The following is a 24,680-nucleotide window of genomic DNA, read 5'->3' on the forward strand; positions in this document are numbered from 1 at the left end:
AGAGATCGGCAGAACAAAGGGAGCGAGAGGGGGTGTATAATGAGAGAAAAGAGGAGAGGTAAGGAGGAGCAAGGTTGTGAAGAGATTTAAAGACCAGACAAAGGAAGTGAAATTTAAGTTGGGAATGCAAAGGAAGCCATCCTAGCTGAGAAAGTGACTTGGAAATAGAGTCATGAGGAGAGCGAAGACAGAGGGTGCGGATGGCAGAGGGGGAGAACCCACTGAACATCCTTTGATGGGGTCGGGCTCCGGTGTGACGCTCAGTCGCTATAGCATAACTGGGAGAAGTATTTACCCCCTCCACTTAAAAATTCATCAGCTGCCACTGACCTTGACGTCCTTGTTCTCACTGAGATGTGGTTCAAGACCAGCTCCGTCACTGCTTTTGACACTCTTCTCCCTGAGGGTTACAAGATCATAGTCCACTCTCAGGTCCTCCTAGCCTGGTGGTGGAGTGGCTCTGATCTTCCCCGAGTGGGTTCCTTCCTCCATCATCCCCACTCAAACCTACTCATACTTTATAATCCTAGTCTGAAGGCTTTCCATCTTGAGCACCTTCTCGCTTACTCTCGCTAACATCTACAGGCCCCCTGGACCGACCACGCTCTTCCTCTCAGAATGGGCTGACCTGTCATCCTCTCTCCTTGCCTCCTCCGACAAACCTATCCTCCTTGGGGACTTTAACATCTATCCGACCCTCCAGATGGGGGTACTGTTCTCTTTCGTGACCTCTGCAGCACTCTTTCCCTCACTATCCTTCTCTCTGGCCCAACCCACTCTGCCGAACACACTTTGGATGCGCTGATCTCAACAGACATCCCTCTCTCCAACCCACTTACAACCCCTCTCTCCTGGTCTGACCAATCTCTCCCTTCTTCCCACCTTGACCTCCCTGTCCCCATATGATGCCTCTGGCAGCACTGCCAGTCCCTGTCTGCGTCATTCGAACTAATGAAGCGTGTGTCAGTCGTTGCATTTGCCTCTTCCTTCATCCGTCCTCCAACCCTGTCGTTTGACTCTCCTTCTGCGTCTGTTCTAGTCAGCCTCCATCTCTCTATCTCCAACACCCTCGACATCCTCGCCCCCGCCATGAGGATCCACATGAAGCCTGCCTCCAAATGCAACTCTTGGTATGACTCTAACTTGGTAGCTTTGAAAAGCAAGTGTAAAGCTGCAGAGCGGAAGTGGCAGGCATCTAGCTCATCCTCTGACAAACTGGCCTGCCGCCTACTCCAAACACAATATTGTCTCAGCATCTGCTCCAAGAAGAGGGCTCATGTCCAAGCCTGCGTCTCCAGAGTCACCAATAACATGGCTGAACTCTTTAAAAGCTGCAAGAAACGTGCCAATCCTACCGCAGTCTTGTCATCTTCGCCTCCCTCCCAGGCCTTCTGCTCTACACTGGCCGCCCACTTCTCCTCCAAAACCCTTGACATCCTGTCCTCTCTGTCATCTTCTCCCCTCCCACCCCTTTTCTTTTGCCTCCTTTGGCCCCTCTCTCCCCCCCATACTCTCCTCCTTCTCTCTCATTGCATTGCACCAGATGAGATATCTAGAGTTGTCCGCTCTATGATATTCTCCTCTAAACAAGTGCTCCCCTGCTCCTCCAGAAGCATCAAGGACAACATTGCCCCTCTCGCCACAGCCTTGGCTGACCTCTGCAACCACTAATTTGCCACTGGTGCCTTCCCACAACCCCTTAAGCACTCTGCTGACCCTTCTTGCCTGGCTAACTATCGCCCTATCTCTGTCACCTCTTTTTCAGGCAAACTCATGGAGAAGCTGGTCATCCTCCAACTGACCCTCCACATCAAAGTGGCTGGCTGCCTCCATGTTAGGAAAGATTTCTCTTTAATGCACCTTTCCTTCCACTTTTATGGACCCCCAAACGTTTTGCTTTTATTTTTGATCCTGGCCTGTACTTTTTAAATTGCAGTGAAGCCTTAAGCTTCACTACACTGTATTTTGCTCATCTGCAATGGGTAAACTGACATGTCCTTCATGCTCTCAGTACTGGGAAACATTGTTTCCCTTAGTCTTGCGACTTTGTTACTACTTTTAGTAACTAGTTATCACTTGTGTTAACTTTTATCATTGTACAATGCATCTATCTTACAATGCAGTACAATGGGGTATACTTTTTGTTTTGCTCTAGACTAACACTCAAAGAATTTTTGGTTACTCTAGGTATGCTAAATGGACAAGCTGCTGGCAGCAGTGACTTTTTACAATTTTTTCGTGCTTTTCATTTTAGCCTTTCCGCGTTTACTGCATTGGCTACTAACTGTGGCTAGTGTCCAAACATAGCCGTGCCACATGGTTTTTCGCTTGTCCTTTGGCCATCTCGTCTTTTAGCCTTTATCCTGGCCTGTGAGGCCAGGAAAATCATTATATGGATTTCCAGTACCTTGGAAAGCAGAGGCTTTTGGCAGGCTACTGGAGGGCTATGTGTGTTTGCTGGCAGGATGTTGGCTGGGACTGTCTGATCCCAATACCCAATCTGGTTTCAGAGTGTTATGCAAGAGTGTTCCTGCCAGTGGTCCTGATTGGAGCATTGTTGGGGTGTGGTTGTGGGCTAGCTCTGCTATTGGCTAGTGGGAGTTGGACTCTCACCTGGCTTTTAGGATAAGAAGAGGACCCCTGCACCCATTCTTCAGAGATTCTGCAGTAATGTGAAGGAGCCAAGACTCCTGTCCAGCTGTGAGAACTGTGAAGAGGCCGGAGACCCGTCTGTAGAAGTACTGGGGACCAACTTCTGCTGCTGTCCTGGTGGAGCCCTGTCTTGCTATTGATCTTCAGCAGTCCTGCGAGGGAGCAGTGACCCGTTGAGTGGAGGGAAAATCAATTCCTGATGTCTGCTCGGTACCCTGCAAAGAAGAGCTGTTGGAAATGTCCTGGGACTGTCCTCTGGCTGACGACCTCTGAGTTTGAGCTGCTGTGTTGCCGACATCCCCATTCTGAGTTGAGGAACTTGGAGGATCCTCAGCTTGTCCTACAAGACTTACCTCAGCTACATTTCGGAGTCGTAGCATCAAGGGGACTCGAGATAGGAGGGAAAGTCGGACCACGACCAGTGAGGCCATTTGCGTCACCGTGCTGCGGTGATCACCATCCGAAACATCTTACCTGTGTCGAGTCCAGTCCTGAGAGGGGTCCTCCATTGTGTTTTCTTATTCTTCACCTGAAAGTCCTTGCACCAGCGAAATACACCGACAAGAGATGAGCTCCAACCTGCAACCCCTGCGAATCAAGGACTGAGGCCGACAGCGGGAAAAGCAACCTCTGGCTTTCTTCCATTGACCTGTCGAGTCCTAGGAAGAATCGGTGTATGGGGGTAAGTTACAGTGGTTCTTACCCCCTAAACTCCCTTTAAAAGTTTTCCTAACTTTTACAAAACTTTTGCTATACTTTGGCTTTGCCATTTCTTGTTTGTGCAAGCCTTCCGGAAGTTGCGGACACTTATATTAGTTAGAATACACTGTCTTCTAACCCTCGGAACTGTTCACTGGACCCCAGAGACCCTACCTTCATTTTTACATGCATCACAAACTGTCGGAACTTTCCTGATCATTTGGGCAAAAGGCTCCAGACAATTTAGGGAAGAACTTTTGAAGTTAGGGTTAATTCTCTGTGGACCTGTAGTACATAAAACTAATCTGCACTTTCCGTTACACTTTCTTTTACATGAGTTTGATTTGTATTATGCCCTACTCTAGTGGCTGTATATATGTGATCTATTATTAGTGTTGTGTGATATTTCTACCTACTAGTAGTCATTTTTCATAGTGATATTTTGCCATGAATAAATAACTGTATTTTTAAACATACTGTCTAAGTGTAATTTGTGATTCTCATTGTGGACCCATTACAAGCTCACCACCTCTTAAGACTTAACCTAGACCTCTTGTCACTGCTTTCTTGAACAGCTCCCCAGAGTTGCCCCTGTCACAATATGGGTTGTCCTTCTATACATCTGTCCACCAGGGCAGAGCATAGAAAATCAGTCCTAACACTCCATGACCACCAGTCCGGTTTCAGGGCATCCAGAGGCATGGAAACTGCTCTCCTGAACACGCATGAGGACCTACCCACTAATCTGGACTCAAACACTCCCTCTGTAATGATCCTCCTCAATCTTTATTCTGCCTTTGACACAGTCGACCACTCCAGCCTCATAAGCCATCTCCATGATACCCGAGGCATCACGGACAGGGCACTGGCTTGACTTACCTCCTTCCTTTCAAACAGACCATCCCAAGTGCAACAGGTTTTTTTCTCCTCCATCTCACTTTCTACCTGTGACGTCCCTCAGGGCTCTATCCTATCGCCATGGCTTTTCAACATCTACCTGGCCCCTCTGGCCCACCTGATCTCTACCTTCTCCCCTCATTTCCAGTGTTATGCAGAAGACACACAGCTCTCCTTCAAGCTGCCATTCCCTACCTCATATGCCTCCATCCTCACACTTGACTGCCTGACTGCTATTCAGGCATGGTGCTTTGCCAATGATCTTTGCCTTAATGCCAGTAAGACGGAGATCCTTCTCATTGGGTCACCTGCTGCTTGCTTCCTCCCCACTCTCTGACCATACTCCTTGGGTCCCCTCCCCTCACTCACTTGTGAGGCAAAAAACCTTGGGATCATCTTTGATTCCTCTCTCTCTTTTTCTCTCCACACATCACGGACCATGCCAAGAAGTCCAACTTACAGCTGCACCTCATCAGGGGAATTCTGCCTTTCCTCACCTTCCCCCAGAAACTCAACGTCTCCAGAGTCTTGGTTCTCTCTAGGCTGGACTACTGCAACAGCCTCTTCCTCAGTCTGCCTCTTCCTACCTTCGCCCCCTTCAACAGAAGGACTGTTAGACTTATCCTTGGCCTCAAGCCCCGGGACTGCATCTCTCCAGCCCTAAAATCTCTCCACTGGCTCCTGGTGACCATAAGGATCAAATTCAAGAACCTTTGCATCATCCACAAGGCTGTCTGGGGCCTAGGTAGGACGTCTAGGCCATGTCGCCAAGTTAGGCCAAACCTAGAGTCCAATCTGATGTAAGTGCCTGGGGGTGGAGGGGTACTAGCACCAGATCAGTGGGTATTCACATTCTGTCTTCGGGTTGTATCACTTCTCACTTGCTACTACATAGGTCGAATCCAATAGAATTTTCTGTAGCTAATAATGGTTTGGAACCTCAGTGACTACGTTTTTCAAATCTGAGGGTTCCCCAGTTTGTGTCAACTGAGCCAGATTCCACTTTAACACCATATGTGAGGAACCAGGAATGAGATGACGATACAGAGGACTCATGGTATTGGTTAAAGACTTTTACTGTGCCTAATCTAGGAGGTATTTTCCCTACCTAAACCAAAACTAAGGGTCTGTCTTGTGTCAAGATGTCCAAAGCAAAAATGTCCTGTGTCTGACATCCTATCCTATCCTAGCCCTTGCATTCCAAGACTAACTGTAAGGTGCTAAGGGTATTATCTCTGGCGTGAAAAGTGCTCAAATGTTCAAGTTCAACAAATAGATATAATCCAACACAAGTTCCAAATGGATAATGTTCACAGTTCCTGTGAATGACTCCCTTCCCCAGGTTTCTTTTAACAAAACAAATGTTCCAAAGAACACCCACGTTCATTAAGGCCAAAGAGGATGACTCTCTCCTCCCGGAGTCACAATCCACTTCAGGGGAAACAACTCCCTTCACCAAGTTTTTTCCACAAACACCGTAACTCAAAACCCCAAGTGCAGGACTCTTCCTAGGGATTCTCTTTTTAAAGTCACACAATTTAGGTGCGTGTCTCAGGCTCACAAGACACCTGGTATACTCTCCTGCCAGATTCTTGCATGTAGCTCCTTCATACAGTTTGGGTGCAGGTCCCAGACTCGCCAGAGACCTGGTATACTCGCCTGCCAGGCTCTCTCTCTATTCCTGTATTTCTTGCATTCACATAGTTCCAATAGTCTGTATTATTTTCACCAAAACACTGGGTCTCAAACCCCCTTTAATTTCCTTTTTTTGTGTGTGCAATTCGGGTTAACATAAACCTTATACACATGTATTATAACATTTCGAGAAAATTTAAGAAAATACATGATTACACACATTAAACGATGGGTAGTAATGTCTATATACAATAGTTAAAATAATCTGTTAAAAAGATTATAAAACTGTAATGAAGTTGACTCACACACCAGGTAGGAAAATTATGTGTGTTTATTTGTCCAGATAAATAGCAGGGAAACCCCCATAACATCCACCATAACCTTAATCACCAACTTTAAGAACACTGAATCGAAATATTCTATCACTGTGCCTGTGCAGCCCATATTCCATCTTAATGTTCCACATTCCACTGGAAGACACATTGCAACAAAACCCAAGCTTTAAAATCACTTTATACATGATTGTACCTGAAGAAAACGAGTCACTTCGTAATAAGACAAAATCATGTTAACACATAGGTCCCACCTGCTCCTTATAACTTTGTAACCATTAGGTTGTCATTAGGGGTGATTAATGCTTCTTTTAGGTCTTTTATGCAAATATGGACCGTTTTCAATACCTTGTACACAGCAGCCATGATTATAACTGATTCAGCGCCATTGATGGTACTCCAAAATTGGTCTCCCTCCCTGTAGGCGGGGTTTGAGGTAAACTGTTGGTAACCCTTGTCATTATACTTGGTCATTTTGGGCCACTGTGTCAACACATGGAGGGCAGTCTCAAAATTTAGACCACAAAGTCTACACAATCGCTTATTGCGGGGTATCTTTTTTCAACCTCCCTGTGTGCTCTAGTGTAGGTAAAATGCTCAACCGAAGATAGATTATAAATGTACAGATAGGTCTTAGACAGTGCTTGACCAGATACCTACTGCTAGTGAGACCCCTAAGGACCTGCTTGCAATATTCTCCATACATGGGTTTATCTGCTAATTGGTCTATGTTATTACACTGCGCTGGCCGTTTAGTTCTCTTTTTCAATGTCATTAGCCAATTTGGGAGTGCCATCAGATCTTCCAACTGCATGTTAATAAAGGCCGAATGCTCCAATGCTGAGTGCCTCAGCCCTTTTATAAATTCATTTTTGCAGTCAACCCTGTCCAATTGCGCTAGTTGGTGATAGAGAGTTTCATCAGACTCAGTTGATTGTTGAATCGTAATATACAGTTGACATCGTTGTATACTCCAATTCATTTTTAATCAGTGAACACCCAGCTCACATCTGAGTGCTTGCACTGGGACTGATTGGGGGACTTCTAGTACTGATCTCTCCCATCTAGTTTGTCCAACCATAAGATCAATTTATTTTCTGGAAGGACAGCCGACCCATACAATATAGCTTGGATAATACTCTTGCTATACAAAGCTACTTGGCCTTCAATATTGTTCCCACACTTTAACTGCATGATCTTTTTGTACACCAGGCACCTTTGTATGACCTTGGAGCTCACCGAAACCCACAAAGGGGCATTAGATATTTGAAAGCCTAAATAGGTTTAGTTATCTACTACCTCCAATGGGCTATCATTCAAAAACCATTTGAAGTTGTTTTCTTTACCTATGGCCTAGGATCATTATTTCGGTTTTTTCAATGTTCAGCTGAACGTTGTTTGCCCGAGAGTAGTTTGTCAATGCAAGGATCGAGCATTGGAGAATAATTGCAGTTCTATCTAACAGAATAGTGTCATCCGCGTAGCTGAGCTATGGCACCTTGATAGTGCCCAGCTTAGGCAGAACGTTTCTGACAACTGCTATCTGATCACCCATATCCCTCACATAAAGGTTGTAAAACAAGGGTGCCAATGGGCATGCCTGTCTAACACCAACATTGGAGGGGATATCCGTAGTCATAGCCCCCTCATGACTAAGGTGAATGGCAACAATATTTTCAGTGTATAGAAGAGTGATGAAATGTAATAGCGAGTTGTCCATGCCCCAGCCTTGGAGCTTCGTCCAAAATTTTGGCCGAGATACCATGTTAAACGATCTACTATAATCAATGAAGCACATATACAGTTTGTCATTAGGTATTCTTTTACATTCAGAAATCAGATATTGCATCACACTGACGTTATAGAGGGTGTAAAAGCATTTTCTAAATCCTGATTTAAATGGGGATAGATGTCCTGCTTCAATCAACCATTGTGTCACTTTCTTAAATAAGATATTTGTGAAAATCTTCTGACTAGCATTCTGCTTAGTCAGAAGTCGGTATTTATCCCAGAATATTTTATTGCCCTTTTTAAAAGCCGGGATCAGAATCGCCCTCCTCCATGAACATGGGGTGTTGCCTTCATGCAAGATTTTCAAGAACAGCTGTTCCAAAATGTGTGCCCAAAAAGGATAGATAGATTTTATAATTATAAGAATATTCTCCCACCAAAGTCCTCACTGAATTCGGAACTGGGTACATATTTATTCTTTGCATCGTACTTAAGAAATTATTCATAAAACATTTTCCTGATTGCTAAATGCCACAAGGACTCGTCTATCGGACACATTTCTATTAATGAGTATTTGTTAACAAATCTACGGACCATGCCCCAAAATCTTTTATCACCCACTTTTCTAATAAGCATGTACAAGGCAAGCGAATTAGCTGATTTAAGTGAAGTCTTGTGATTCCTCAACCAGTTGTTTTACCTGGTAGAGGCAGAGCTCTTTAGCAGCTTTTTCCCCCATACAGAATAGTCAGGGTTGTTTTCAATGGCTCTGTGGGTCTTCCGTAGGGTGGTTTTTGCTCATTTTACCTCTGGATCGAAGACATTTTCATGATACTTTGTAGGTTTACAAGAATTGGGACATATCTGGACTCTCGTGCTTAACCAGTGCATAAATAGTGACAGATCCTACTTATTCTCCCCAAGCCAGTGTACCACAGAAGCAGTATTGTTGTTTATGTACTTGCACATTTTTTCCATACTCTTATTATTCCATGTGATACAATTCCCTTTGGGATTTACTTGAACCTGATACTTACGTTTTTTATACCTATGTGCTTTTGGCAAGGTATGAGTCCATGTCATGACTGCGTGGTTACTCAAGTAAAGGACTAATCCTAAACTTAGTACATTCATCTTTAGTTTTCCTGACAGTGATGATGTAGTCAAGACATGACTTGCTGGTTCCATTTCCCCATGTATGTAGTACAGTGCCCTCTCCCTGCGCTGTCCTGCTGAGGCAACAAAGGTCATTAACGTAGAACATCCTGGCCCATGAGCCCTCCCTACCAGACCAGGAGGAGGTGGGGGGGTGCTAGCTGCAGCCTCATTAAGGAACAGACATTCATCGATTAATCGCGGGGAGTTTAGATCACCAGCTACTATTATTCTGCCAGACGGGTATTTCTTATACCAAGTATTTAATCAACATTGCACTATAAAAATGTCATAACCCTCTGTGCCCGTGGCCGAGTAGATATTAAAAATCAGTAACAGTAGGTTGGAAGAGCTTAGACCCACTGTTGTGGCCGCCACTGAATGGGATGTGATCTCGGGCATCAAAGGCGCCAGGTTCGTTTGTGCACCAATACCCATCCCACCTGAAGGACGCCCTTGCTTCCCTCCGACTGTATGTGTGTCGATAGGATTGAGTGTCCGTACATTAAGAGGTCCTCGAGCAACCACTTTGAAAAGGTGACTGTGTGTTGCCCCTTAAATCTGCATAATCTGTTTCTAGGGCCAATTCTCATTTTTTCGATCAGACTCCTAATGGTTTCTACCCGGCCCAAAGGAGATGCAGGGTGTTTTGCTGGGGACCGCTTTCTGCCAGACGTAGAGTTCTTAGGAGAGCTGTTCAGTAAAGACATGTAATTGCAGAGGGCCTCCAATGCATCTTCCTCATTTTCAGCAGTTATCCGCCATGAATCGTTATTTGCAGAATCAATTGATACTGCTTCATGATTCGAAGGATGACTTTCTTTGGTGTCCCCGTGCTTAGGCCTCTATTTATGGCATACAAAGTGAGAAACAACTTTTCCCCACCATGCACAGCCACGTTCCCTGGCATGTTGCTGATCTGGATAGCTCTACTTGGGGCTTTTAACATAGAGTTGTTTTCCACAATGATGTCTGTCACTTTGGAAACTAAATACTTGGTGGCTGACTGATCCTGTGACATTTTGGAACACAATGCTGTGAGAGTGTTCACTCTAATTATCAGAGAGGCCAGGGGAGATGTCGCTCCTACACATTAGCGGTGCCTGTGATGCATAGCTTCGATCATCTACTATCCCCTTCTCAGACACTGTTGTGTTCTCCGAACTGGATGCCAATGTCTCCAAATTGGGACAAGCAAGAGATTTTGACCCTTGCTTTGTCAGCCTACGTAAATACAGGGCCAATCGAATTCTTTTTTAGCTGATGGCAAAGTTTCAACAGTGATCCATTATTATCCAATGCTCCAAAGTTGTTAATATTAGAAAGGTCGAAGTTGGAAACTAGTTCAACCTCTGCGCATGCAGACATTGGTAAGTCTGTTGGGGGTACCAGGGGGCATTTAAGAAGCAAGAGATTTTCGACACTATGGTCTCTTGCGCTCTTTTTCACCCGTGGTGCTCCCTTAATTGTATCTTTCCTCTCCACCGGCCTACGAGCCCTTTTTCTAGCCACCATGGCATTACAACGGGACCGCTTTACCTGGACCCGGGTCTTCATGGTCACCATGGAGCACGGCAGGAAGGCAGGGTTTGTTAGCTTCACTGGATCAGGGTTTTGAGTTTGGTATTCAAGCAGCCGATCCACTTTCTCAGCGGGGGGTTTCTTTAGATTGAAATTGGGTTGCTCTTAGATCTGCTCCCCTACACTGGCTTACTCCCAATGAGTAGTAGCAGGGGGTGCCAGAGAGGTTGTGGGTGGAGGGAATTCGCCTATCCACTGTACCAGGGCTGAGGATGGCAAGAGGAAACATTTGGTACAGTGATGTCAAACCCCTCAGGCCTTTTAGATGCAACAGGTATTTTTTCCGGGAAGTAGAAGCTAGGGCACTAAATGAGTGGAATCTCTAAAACACTTGCGCTGACGTTTCGCGGTATAAGCCTGGTTATGGAAGGCTTGTTAAACAATGAAAGACTATGGTGCTGGCGACGTCTATGTAAAAATACCCCACCTGGCCCAATGAAAGAAGCAGGGCTTCTCAGGCCACTCCGAGATGTGCAGGTGCAGATACCAATCGGTCTGGATCCTGTATCCGGGTCTCGGCGGTCCTGAGACCCCGGGAGGAGGAGGGTTGGGGGTTTTTGACCGGCTCACTCTTGCCATCAGCAATGCGCGAATCCTCCGTCCTCTGCCCTCTGCCCTCTGCTTGCTATGCTCTATCCTCAGTCCTCAGTCCTCCTTTGCTAGAGGAGCAGACCTAGCATAATGTGTCACCATGTCAAGCAGCACTGCTCTGGACCGGAAAGTGTTGTGCGCAGCCGCTTTCGATGCTGTCTCTCCTACAATACCCCTTTGTCTCTTTCATTTACTTTCCTTGTCAAATGTCAAAACACCTGGTATATTCCCCTGCCAGGTTCTATTTTTATTCTTGTATTTCTCGTATTCACACAATTCCAATATTCGGTATTGTTTTCACCAAAGCGCCAGGTTTCAAACCCCCTTTCATTTGCTTTCCTTATTAAGTGTGCCAGTGACCCAACCCCCTGGCTTGGGGTCACCCGACTCATGTACCTTGCATATATGGGTTCATGGTGAAGTTGCCAAAACACCCTGGTGACCGAGCTTCCCTTTCCAGGGCTTTCTCTGGCATCTTTCGGATCTCTAGTGGCAAACAGACGGAAGCACCCTGGCCTCCCGTCTCCACTCCGCAGGCTTACCTGCTTCGTTTGGCTTCCACGTCCTTCGCGGCTCCCGCCTCGCACCTGAGCTCTTCTCCGTGTTCGGGCGGCGTGGGCACTGCTTCTCGTTTCCAGCGGTCACCAGGAAGGGTTCTCTCTTTCTGCTTTGAATCCAGCGCAGTGAACCAGCTCCTGGACAAGGGAAAGGGGGCTACCATGTCTCATTTGATGATGCCAGGCTTTTCCCCTGAGGGTCGCCCCACCCCATGTGACCCTCCCCCAAATAGCTGCCATCAGGATCAGGTAGCGGCTGCCTTCCCCTGGCCACATGAGGAGAGGCTACCTCTAGGAAAGGAGTGCTGACATCATCAGACTCATCACACTATACAACTCCAAAATTAAATTCAAATGCGCTCCTCTGCAACACTTACATAGATATAATAACCATGCATCCACTCCACCATGTTTCTATGTATTACATACAATGATGCAATAATGATGCCTCTATAAGTTGCAGCCACTTTGCCACTACTTTCCAACACATGTTTGCAATACACCAAATCAGTCATGGGTGTGCCCCTCTAAAGCTCATCTACTCAATAGATCAGTTGTAATGTCATCCCTTACTGTGCATCACAGCCATAACATTCTTCTAGTAGACATTAGACATGCCCGTAAAAGTCCTTTCTGCATATGCAAAGCCTGCCACATCGTTAATGATCAACAAATGTTACTGTGAACTACTTTATATTATAAGATAGTCAACTCAAACATTTCCCCAGTCAAACTTATTTCAGCCACTCTATAGTCACTAACTGAGCATCTCCAAAAATACACATGTCCAATTATACAATACCCCTTTCTTCCATTGATCTTTGCAGTCCAATCAGCCTTATTTTATGACAGTGCTATTCTGAGGGCAACTTCAAATTTCTGTTTCATCAATTCATCATGAGCTGTCTCTCTCAACTAGTCACTTGTTTTCCACAGATGCACTGACCGTTGCCCCATATCTGGCTCCTCTCTCTTGATCATACGTGAATTTGGTAAGCATGACGTGACATTCCATTGATTCTGGCACTACAATGTCATATTTTCTATGGTAACCCCAGAAGAGTATAGCCCCTGTGTAATCTTGGTCCCTGGTACTTCTGTGGCTAGGGACAGACTCCTCTGCTGCCGATGCGCTTTTCCATAATCGCTTCCATTCGATCTGTACACTCCTCCACTGGGCTTTTCAATACCTGCTCCCATTCGCACTTCCTGCAATGCTCATAGCAGGTTAGTAAGCAGGGACTCTTTTTATTTATTTTATTTACATGTTTATTACATTTATATACATAACCAAGTCAAATAAAACATACATGTACCATCACAATAAAGAAAACAAGCCTAAAACTAAGTTCATCACATTTCAATGAAAGAAGATACTAACATATTTCAGGAAACAATCAAGCATTACAAACAGATTCCCATGGAGGAGTAATTTAAAAAAAAGTATCATACAGTTCCAAAAACCTTCCCCAGATCTGTTCAAATAAGTTCATTTTTGTGTCTTTGTGAAGAATAATTTTCTCCATTCTCGACCCTTGTTTAAGATCAGTCAGCCATTCTGTCACATCTGGTGTTTCCCCACTTTTCCACTTCCTCAGAATAATTTATTCTGCAGAGTTCGCCGCCCTGAAAAACCAGCACCGTTGTGGGAAAGAGAGATCTTCCACTAAGTCTTCCTCACCCAGAATTATACTCTCATAGTCATAGTCTTTGTTCAGCATAAGAACCTTATTCATTTTTAATGTGACCTCCCTCCAGTAACTTCTTAATGCGTAGCAATCCCAAATCATGTGTTCAAAGGTTCCCCTGACATGCTTACACCTCCAACAGGCCTCTGAATCAAGTAAACCTCTTGCAAATAATTTTTGCGGTGTCCAAAATACTCTGTTGAATATTTTGATTTGGCGACTCCTTTCACCCAGATTCAGAGAGGTAAGAGCCACATATTCCTCCACCTGTCCTCAGCCATCTCCGATCCTAGTATTTCTGACCATTTGTTCAATAGATCTGTATTTGGATGTTTATACTGCTCCGAGGCCAGGTGACCTTGTGATTTATATTCTCTTAACCAAACATGCCACCCTTTGCCAACCTCTGGAACCGTGTGCATCAGCGCTTTATTCAGAGTTCTATATTCTCCCAGTGTGCAATCTATGAGACTTTTTTCCAAAGTTAATCGCTTAAAGCTGATTCATTTTTTGCCCTCAACAAGATCTTCCAGCCACTGTATACCACCCAGCAGCCAGTTTGGCCAAAGTAGAGATTTCCCTTCCTCTTTCACATCTGGATTCAACCAGATAGAGGTAATACTGTTGCCAACCACATCCTTTTTGCTTTTCCTCAGAAGATCCTTCCGCCATGCCTTTATATATGTAGTAGGTGGGAAAGATTTACAGCCTGCCCCATCCACCGACGTTAAGATTGCTCTAGGAGATAATGATGAAGATCTACTCACCTCAGCTTGTGTCCAGACATCCGTTGAGTTCTCTATGAATGGAACTAAATGTTGAGCCCCAAACGCCAGATAATAGTTTTCAAAATCTGGAACCCCCAGACCACCACTTTCCTGGGACAGTTCTAGTTTCCATAGTTTTAAACGTGGCTGCTTACCATTCCACAGGAAGGTTTGTATCAGGCACTCAATTTTCTTTATGAAGCTCTTTTTGATCTGCAAGGTGATCATGCTTAGTACATAATTCATTTGTGGTGTTGACGTCATTTTAATTACCTGCACTCTCCCCCAGTGGCTTAATCACAACTCATCCTATCTTTTTCAATCTGACTCCAAGTTTTGGGTAATGTATGATAGATTGACCTCCATCATTTTATTCACATCTTTAGTCAGCCAGACCCCAAGGTAGCGCATCTTGTCAGGACACCAATTGAAACCATAGGCATTCAGTTTCAAGTGGGAACAGGAGCTTGATGCTGGCAATATTTTGGATTTTGTCCAATTGATCTTGTAGCCTGAGATGCTGTGAAATATGTCAATTTGTTCAATTAGTGCCGGAACAGAAGACTTGATGTTTTGAAGAACCAACAGCATATCATCGGCGTAAAGCCAAACTATTTGACAGGCTTCACCATAATGCACTCCTTCAATTACCCCGTCTTCTTTAATCTTCACACTAGGAGCTCTATTGCGATGACAAATAATATGGACGAGAGGGGGCAGCCTTGTCTTGTACCCCTCTTAAAATCAAATACCTCAGATACAAGGCCGTTTGTGTTCACATTAGCTGTTGGACACGAGTACAAGAGCCTAATCCATTCTATCATATTTTTCCCAAATCCAAAGCCTTCTATAGCTGCTAAAAGGTACTCCCACTCTCTCCGGGTCGAAAGCCTTCTCTGCATCCAACGATAACACCACCACCTCCTTCAGATGTTCCTTGCTTTCGTACAAAGTCAATAATAATCTCCTCATATTCTCTGAGGCATGCCTCCCTTTTACAAAGCCTGCTTGACTCTGATCTACAATATCAGGCAACAAGTGTTCTATCCTTAAAGCTAAAGTTTTCGCAAAGATTGTATTGTCTGTGTTTATCATGCTTATGGGTCTATAGCTGCTGGTTTTAACTGAAGGTTTTCCCTCCTTTAGGAAAAGGGATATAGAGGTATATCCAGCTGTCTCTGGAAGCCGACCATCTTTCAATGTTGAACAAAGCATGACCAGCATAAGATTGAAAACCTCCTCTAGAAAGATTTAAAACACTTGCTGCTCTTTGAGTTCTTCCACACTCAAGTCCTTCTCAAGGCAATCTCTGTACTTGGACTTTGAATATAGGTTGGGAAAATATTCCTTGAACGTTTCATTAATTTCAATAGGCTCATAAGTCAAATTCCCATCTCTGTTTTCAATTGCACTAATCGTCTTTTCACTATCCATCACTCGCAGACGATGAGCTAAGTAGCCATTCACACTTTTCTCCTTTCTCATAATACTTGCATCTCGTTCTGGAAAGGGGTCTTTCTGCTTGCTCTCGTTGTAAGTAAATCTTCCAGTTTTTCTTTTTTCTTTTTGAGTGAATTGAAAGAGCTCACAGAGTATGTTTTCATATTTTGTCTTTCAACTTCCACAATTTCCTCATTTAGGCTCTTAATCTCATTTTCTTTCTCTCTTTTCTTTTTGCTCGAGAGGCCTCTCAGCATTCCTCTTATGTAGGGCTTTAAAGCCTCCGACACAAATTCCACTTTCACCTCTCCAGTCCAATTCTTTTCCACAAAAAGCTTTGCTTATTTTACTATTTTGTCCAAGATTTCAATGTCATCAAGAAGCGTTACATTCATTCTCCACGTGTTTGTTCTAGGTAATGGAAAGGTTAGTTTCATTTCTAGAGTGATAGGAGCATGATCTGAGAATATAAAGCCTTTGGTATTGCCCCCTTTGTAGCTTTGCGTACACAATCCTGAAGTTAAGAGTAGGTCAAACCGCGAGCACATTTTATGTCTGGCTGACAAATAGGTATACTGTCTGATTAAAGGATTCTGTAGCCTCCACAAGTCTGAATGATTCCACTCCGCCATGAACTTCTTCAAGGCCCTCCTTTTCAACCTGTTTTCAATGCCAAAGTTCCCCCACTCTTATCCAGCTGAGGATCTAGAGTGACATGGAAGTCTCCCCCACAATGACATTTCTTTCATTCGCGTTTTGCAAAAAAATGTGCAAGTAATTAAAAAAACATCCCCACCATTGGGAGCATATATATTACAAACACAGTATGCAACATTTTTAATTTTCAATTTCACACATACAATTCTACCCTCCTTATCCCTTTCATAACTCAGGTACATACACCTCTAGAGCTTGAAGTGAAAGCAGAGCAAAACACATTACCAACCCGATCTCGGTTCCACTTTTTTGCTTCTGTCTCCAATAAATGCATTTCCTGAAGCAAGGCAAAATCAGCCCCCAACTCATCAAGTCTATTCAAAATCATGTTCCTCTTATTCACACAGTTTGCTCCATTAACATTCCAGGAAATCACCTGAAAAATCTTCTTATAAGAAATTGCCATGTTTGCTCCGTTAAGCACCCCCTCTGTGATGAAACCTAGGAACACAAAACACCCCCCCACTAAGAACAAAAAAACAAACAAAAAACACGAAAGCTTCCATGAATTTGTCCAACCCAAACCACTGGAACCTCCCTTCCATAATCACTTAAAGAGAAACACTGCCCCGCTCCCTCCCATTTTTCCCCACCATACCCACAGTACCTATTCCAACATATTAATATGCACAGCCCGCTTTATATTCCAAATACTTCTCCGTTTTCATATAACGCAAAATCAATCACCACTACCAAATTCGACCCAAGGAACTCCCCAGTGTGTACTGAGTACACACCCAAGGTCATCATTCTACCAACTGTATCCCCTATATAACTTGAATCTTGTACTAATTCCTTAATCACTAGATCGCCACACCCCCTGTGCATCAGTGAGAGGAATAACTTTATCAAATTAGGGTAAGGGAGAGGCTGATAGATAAATCCTGCAAACTCGTTAAACACCTCCAACCATCAAAAATAAACCTTAGTTATGACTATGCAATATATGCTTGACGCAAATATCAAATCCAAAACACTTACCAGTCTATCACGAAATGATAACCTAATTAACCCAATTAGCCCCACAACTCCTACCCATCCCAAAAATAGCTACGCTAACCTTAAACTCGGTAGTCATCTCCAAATCACAACATAGGTGCTCAGAGCTGAAAGCACCCCCAACTCTGATCCATGCAATACACTATCAACAGTGAAATCACATTAATGAAATCTTAAATGCACTCAATGGTCCTATACATCTTACCAACCCTGTTCAGTTTAAACTAAAATGACATTGCCAATCATGAGAAAAAAAAAAACCCACCCAGCACTCTCCTTACTCCATAAGAGCTTGTGCCGACTAGATTTCATGAGCCTGTTGTTAAATAATGTAACAAATGCCATTATCACACATACAAGCCCCTGAAACCTGGGAATCTAAGTTAAATGTTTCCAAGGTGGAGTAGAAACGGTTGCTGAAGAGCATATCACTCTGACATCTGCAGACTGTTAACAAACCTAAGTTATAAAATGCTGTTTACAACCGAGAGAAATATTATTGTTCATTATTATCACTAGGAATCTGAAGTAGAAATGGGACCGGGCCACGGGAAGTCTCACAGCATTGCACGTAAGGCGAAGTTTTAACCTAGTAGGCAGATCCCCCAATCATAAGCATTCCTCATGTTCAACCCAGCTGTTATAAACCATAAAACACCCAAAATGAGGCCACTAAAAGGAAGCCAGTTACCATAATATGAACACTCAGACTCCCAATGCGCATTCACTCCCAGAGCCACAAGAGAATTGATCCCACCCGCCGCAGCGTGCAACATATCTGGTAAATAACCAGATAGTCGCCCGCATAGGAAAAACAATCCTACGCTCCACTGACGTTAAGAAACGAAAAACTAACACGGACAAAGCAGAATCTCCAACCACTCCTCCCCCATCGTATCCACCCCGGGCTGAAACCAAACGAAGTGAAATTTCAAGAGTTACCAATCCCTCAGTTCCTGACCTTGTGCATATATGAAGTGATTTCACCCCAACACACTATCACCTCATGAACCACAATACTTTCTTCCTGAAATCATCATAGCCCGGACTCTAAGCTAGACGTGATAGGATCATAGCTTCGCTACGCTAGTCACGTGAGGAAGGCAGTCAGAAATTGCATCGCCTAACCCTGACCCGCATTTCACGCTGTAATAAAAATAAGACGTCCTTCCAATCAGCAGTTGATTACCATATACGTTCACCCAAGACCCACCCGCCCAGCAAAATATGTCGTATCATAATTCCCTATTCACTCTACAATCAGAGAAAAGCACCTTAAACTAGACAGCTCGAGAGCCATAGGTCGCGTGCCCACTCAGAAGCAAAGCGACTGTTAATAAACGGCTTTCAGCAAAGATAAACAAACAATATTTCAATTATAATAAAAATAAAAACCATTAAACTAATAGTTTAAAAACTGGGAGAAGATATACAATTAATACATTCACATAATGTTTTACTCGAAATACAGGAAACCATCTATGTAAATAAGCCAATATATAAATTAATCCTTAGCACTCCTGATTTTTTCAGCTTTTAACCAACGCTCTGCCTCAGAAGGGTTCTCAGTGGATTTAATTCCACCATCCAAATACATTTTTAAAGTTAAAGGTTTGACCAGAATGGTTTTGATGTTTTTCTCCAGCGCCAAACCTTTAGCAAACTTGAAAGCCTTTCTCATTTCCACAACTTCCTTGGGAAAATCTGGATACATGGCCAGGGGGGCTGGATTCAGCATAATTTTCCCTTTTTCCCTTGCCACTTTTAAAATCTTCTCCTTTACTCTCACTGTGGTTATATATTATTTGCCTGGGTTTTCCTTCTTCCATGTTTTTTTCGCAGCTATATATGAAAAGTCCAGGTACCCATCATTCAGTACTTTTTTTCCTAGCACCTCAGTCAAGATTCCCATAACTCTTGAATTCAAGTCCTTGTCCAATTCAGAATTTTCTTTCACCCCCAGTAAGCGCAGGTTAAGGTTTGTTCTTTCTGCCTCAAGCCTTAAATTCCTTTTCTTAAAGTCAGAGAACGCTGAGCTCAAATCTTTATGTACTCTTTAGCTTCCTGCAACTTCAGAGGCCAGCGCAGTATTTCCAGACTCCACCTTAGCCACTGTACTCTCTAGCTGACTTACTTTAGAGGTTAGTTCACTCAGGGAAAACTTCAGCAACATGCGTAAACGTCACTGATTCCTGGTGTTTCTTCTGTCTCCTCCTTGTTTTGGCTTCTTAGGGTAAGGTTTTCTGGCATCTCAATCTTCTTCTTATGAAAAGCAGTAATTCCTGGGATTAATTATCCATAGGCTAGGAGGGAGCAGGAGCAGCTGGCTTAAGCTGTTGTCTCTTCTACCAACATTCCAGAATCCCGTAAGCAGGGAGACTTAACTGCACAGCATCTGCACAACCATGATTTTCCTCATCTCAGCATTATGGTGTTCACTCCCTAGAAAGTCGCACTAAATCTTAACTCAATATTAATTATCGTGCTTTCTTTAAGGTCACACTTAGTCCAGTTAGCCTGCTGCTACAGCATTCAAGAGCAGTGCACGCCAATCCACTTTACTGTACATTGACATTCTACTGTCCTTTGCCTACCTTGATGTTGTAAGCTACCCTCGGGGATGGGAGCGCTAGTGGGGACAGTGAGTCCTCAGATGGCTGCTCCTCCCCATCACAGCATTCATGGGTTTGCTTTCTAGCCCCTCCTTGGACCAACTCGTCACCAGTGTCTGAGCACAAAGTATTATGGAGCAACTGGTAAGTCATCCATAGGTTACATGCCAACTGATAGACTCTCTGACACACCTATTTGAAAACCCAATTTTGTAGTAGGTTGCACATGCATATGTTATGCAGCTATATGTAATTTAAGAAAAAACCTATGCAAATTCTCAAGTCATAAAATATTTTCTGAATTAGTTTTACGTCCTTGTGTGAATTGAACTTAGCTTACACATTCATCAATTAATGCTTATTATGGAGTTTAATTAAATATACTAATTTACAAAAATAGAACATATTGTGAATCAGGGCATGTGTTTACTTTGAGAAGTGTCATCACAAAGCACCTCTACCCTCAAAGCCATTGGAACGCCTTCTGATATGCTGCATCCGATAAGACCTACCTCGAAAATAATCTAGCAAAACAGTACTATTTAAGATTCCTTACCCATTCACCCAATTCTTTTGGTCCTTCTAATACAATGTGGTCCAATTATTTTGATAATACACTTGGAAACTCACAGTGACATTTGTGATAAAACTATTGCAATCACCTCATAATATATTTTCTTTTGTATTAACGTGTGGCTTGCGAAATAAATGATTTGACAAATTAAATGTTTGTTATTATTTACCAAAGCACTTTCCCTTCCACACAAAATGGAAAACCGTTCACAGTTTCTCTTTTCTTTTTCAGTGACGATGGACCGCCTAAGAAGGAATATGAGGAGGACAACCAGAACACAGTGTAGGTGGCAGAACTTACTTTCCAGGGGAACATTTGCAAATGCTTCTAACCTCTCTGCAATTTGTGAGATTCAGACATTTCCAGATGGGTTTCTTGAATAAGGACAATAACACATTTTGCATATTTTATGGCTGTATGGATTTCAGGTATTACTACATATTATCCCCACTAAAAATATTGCCATATATATGGTCGTCAGAAACGGCCATAGGAGATATTTTTTGGGTGGGGGGGGGTAAAGTAATTTTGGGGATTTTTGGGAGCAGAGGTTGCGGGGGTGTCCCCCGCTCCTTTAAAAATAATGCACGGGCTGCGGGGGTGTCCCCCGCAGGTTCCATGCCTTAATATCGGCCGCAAAAATATGGCGATATTTTTGTATAGCGATATTTTTGCTGGGATATTAATACATGGAACCGATTTTCACACACTTAATTGGCCACTTTACCCTCCATATTCCATAACAACACTTTAACGAAGCCCATGAATATACAACATAGTAATCAGGACCAAAGTTGCATCCAATATCTCACAGGATATGGTAATATGGTGGGGAATACATACATGATTCAACAACCATCGGTACAAAACAGACGAGCTAGTGCTGTTTGGATCAGTCATCAAAAGTAAGAGATTGTCATATGGTGTGGTAGGCACTAAATAATGGGTCAAGAGGCTGGGCAGAAACTAGGCTAGGGGTAGAGCACATAAACCTATACTTCACTGTAGCTCGGACTTGTGGGTTCTGTTGTCATTGAATCTTTCAATAGTAACCCTGCTAAACATTCTGGTTTTAATGAAGTGCAGATAACTGTACAATTAACAGGAGCCCATGTGGTATGTTTTATATGCGATTTGTTGAAGTGCATAAGGTGGAAGGTTGTGTTTTCTTTAATGGACATTGTTGATTTTGGGCAGGTCCCTGGTGGGGGGGGGGTTTCGTGGAGGTATATTTATATAATCCACTGCTCTGCTATAGAAAGACAATGGCCCTCATTACGAGTGTGGCAGTTAGAGTAGCGTTAATTCCGCCAGGCAGAATATTAACATTGAGCATCCCGGTGGAATATCCACTGAATTATGAGTAGGCGGGGGTGCGCACCACCCATCTTTAACAGTCATTCTGCTGTAAGTGCCATCCACTCCCAGAAGACACAGAAATCATGTCAGGAGCCAAAAGCAAGGGAAAGGTGTCTGACATACGGCAACGCAAGCAGAAATTCACTGAGCAAGAGCACAGTGTGCTTGCGGAGCAGGTGGTGGCCCATGCAGAGGAGCTGTGTGGGTCACAAAACCGCAAAATGTCGCAGCAGTGGAAGAACGAAATCTGGGCTGAAATCCAGGACAAGGTGGTGGCAATAGGACATGTCCCAGAGGACAGTGAGGATATACGCAAGATGTGGAATGACCTCAAAGCCAGAGTCCACACCCTGATCGCCAACCACTGTCGGGAGACAGCAACCACTGATGAAGGAATCATTGCCCAGCTGCAGCTGACTCCCTTAGGAGGAGAAGGTGAGCAGCATCCTCCACATAGCCGGCCTGGAGGGAGTGGGATTAGCAGAGGTCAGAGCCAGCGCCCAGGAAGACCCCAGTGAGTACATGAGTGAATAATGGGCCCATTGCATAACAACACCATTAGCATGTTGACATACAGATACTTCCAGTCATCCAGCTGACAGAAAACCAGACAATGCACAAGCAATCAATTTGACACATCAGGAGGCATGGAAGGTGTGAACCCCATTGAACACTGACAATGTAGAAAGAGGAGGCCATTATGTAGGGCACATACTTTAAAAAAGAAAAATGTTTATTGTGATTTAGTTTAAATTAAACTTTACACAACTAGCATCGAACAGCATGTCACCCAATCACATTTGTAAGGAACTCATGGTGGCAACAGTAAAGACAGACACAAGTGATAACAGTTCAAGGGTGGTTATTAAACTGTATAGATAGGTTGGAAAAACACGTAATCTAAACCTAAATCTAAGATGAGAGCAAGCTATGGCCATCAAATAATAATAAGGCAGTCCTAGAGGTGTCTTGTAAAATAAAAGGGCCTATACAAAAAGAAAATGATTGTCAATCCTTACAATTAAATACAAAAAGAGTGTGGGATAGTATTCACAAGAAAGAAAGAAGTGTTCACAAATGATAAGTCAGGATGTTATAGCCAGGGTCTACCTTCCCCACATTTTGAGCACGGGACAAGGCGGTATTCCTGAGCGTAGCACACTCTCGAGCTTTCCCAGCATGAGACTACGGTTTGTTCTCAGGTATCAGGATCTTTGGTGGTTAACTTGGCGGTCTCTTTTCTACAAAACAGTCTCTTGCCTCTGAGGATCTGATGAGTTCAAAATAACAAAACAAAAAATTCCTTTCTGGATGTACAGTGGGTGATGGCTTTTCACCCCTCGAGCTCCCTATACCGGGCTCCGATCCCTTTCAATAGCAGGCTCCCTCTGTCGGGTTCACTGCAGCTTTTATTCACAAGATTTCTCCTTTTGCATTCACAAATCTTAATTTCTTTTTAAACAATCCACTGTGGACATTCCTCCGTCGGGTTCACTCTAGTCAACACAGTGTTCATTGAGGCATCATGCTTCGCCCCGTTCTGTCAGCATCCCCCTGTCAGGTTCACTCTTGCCAAACAAACAGTTCCTTCTCCTTTCTTACTATGCAGGATTCGTATCCCTTAGCTTCCCAATTCTGTGCCGATCAAAGACTTTCGACTGTACAGGGGGTTTTCTAGACCCCTGTATGACCACTTTGACCTTTTTCTTGCGGCTCTCCTTGGGCCTTCTGGCATCGGTAGTTTCAACAATAAGGGAATCACCCAGAGTCTTTCGAGTGAACACACACGTGGGACTGGACCCATCTGCAGCTGGTTTTCCTCTTAATGTGCCATTTACAACTTTCGTTCAAAACAGTTTCTTGTCTGACTTCAAGATGGCTGCCAACACAAGATAGACGTGTCGACGGCGCTCCCGAGCCCACTAGCAGCTACTGGTGGTTCCACCACCCCACAGCAGCAGTGAAGGACTGGGAAGGAAGGAAAAAACACTGGAGAAAACTAAGGGCACAGCTATAGCCCCTGAGGAGCAGAGCGGTACCCATCCCCAAGCGCATACAGAGAAGAGAAAGTGCCCCGCAGCATAACCAACAGCATCGGACAGGGGAGAGGGCCGGCCAGCGGCACGGCGAACACAGAAAGAAGGCCAACGCAACAACAAGGGACCCCGTCCAAGGTTAGGCAGAGGCACCCTGAGGAGCCAGCGGACCGCCCAAGCAGCGTGCCACACGAGCAGCAAGTCCTGGCAATACCCCCCAGGAATCTGACAGCCCGTCACAGGGGGTCCGAGACCGTAGCAATATCGCTGCAGCTGGTGGAACAGAGCTGCAGGCGAGAGAACGCAGGGTCACCCAGGCTCTCTTGGAAGGAGGACCCAAGGACGAGGCCCCCCCCCCCCAACAAGAGGGACAAGACCTGCAGCTAGTAACAAGCTGAAATTGGCAGGAGTGAAACAGGAGACCCCGCCGCGAGAGGTCTGGACCAGAGGTTGGACAAGGCCTCCCAGCCGGGAGGAGGATGCCGTAGGAAAAGGCATCCTACAAGGCAGGTGAGAACCCCCCCGCCACCCCCTACAGAACTGGACATTGCCGGTAGAGCAGACAAGGGGGGGCCACAGAAGATGAACAGCCCCCAGCAAGAACTGATAGGGCAGGGAAGGCCCCGGGAAGCAACATGGCAGGGGGAGGACCCCCGGA

General features: G+C 44.3%; 1 protein-coding gene across 1 annotated transcript in view; it reads left to right on the forward strand.

The window, feature by feature from the left end:
* The window catches only part of LOC138528587 (uncharacterized), a 1,521,057-nt gene that overhangs the window by 631,776 nt on the left and 864,601 nt on the right, over positions 1-24,680 (forward strand). The window contains exon 12 of the mRNA XM_069640364.1: positions 20,859-20,909. Coding sequence (XP_069496465.1) covers positions 20,859-20,909 — 51 coding nt within the window. The remainder of the gene's footprint in view (positions 1-20,858; positions 20,910-24,680) is intronic.

Source organism: Ambystoma mexicanum, chromosome 7q (assembly GCF_040938575.1).
Source record: "Ambystoma mexicanum isolate Mex_15411 chromosome 7q, UKY_AmexF1_1, whole genome shotgun sequence".
Taxonomy (NCBI): Eukaryota; Metazoa; Chordata; class Amphibia; order Caudata; family Ambystomatidae; genus Ambystoma; species Ambystoma mexicanum.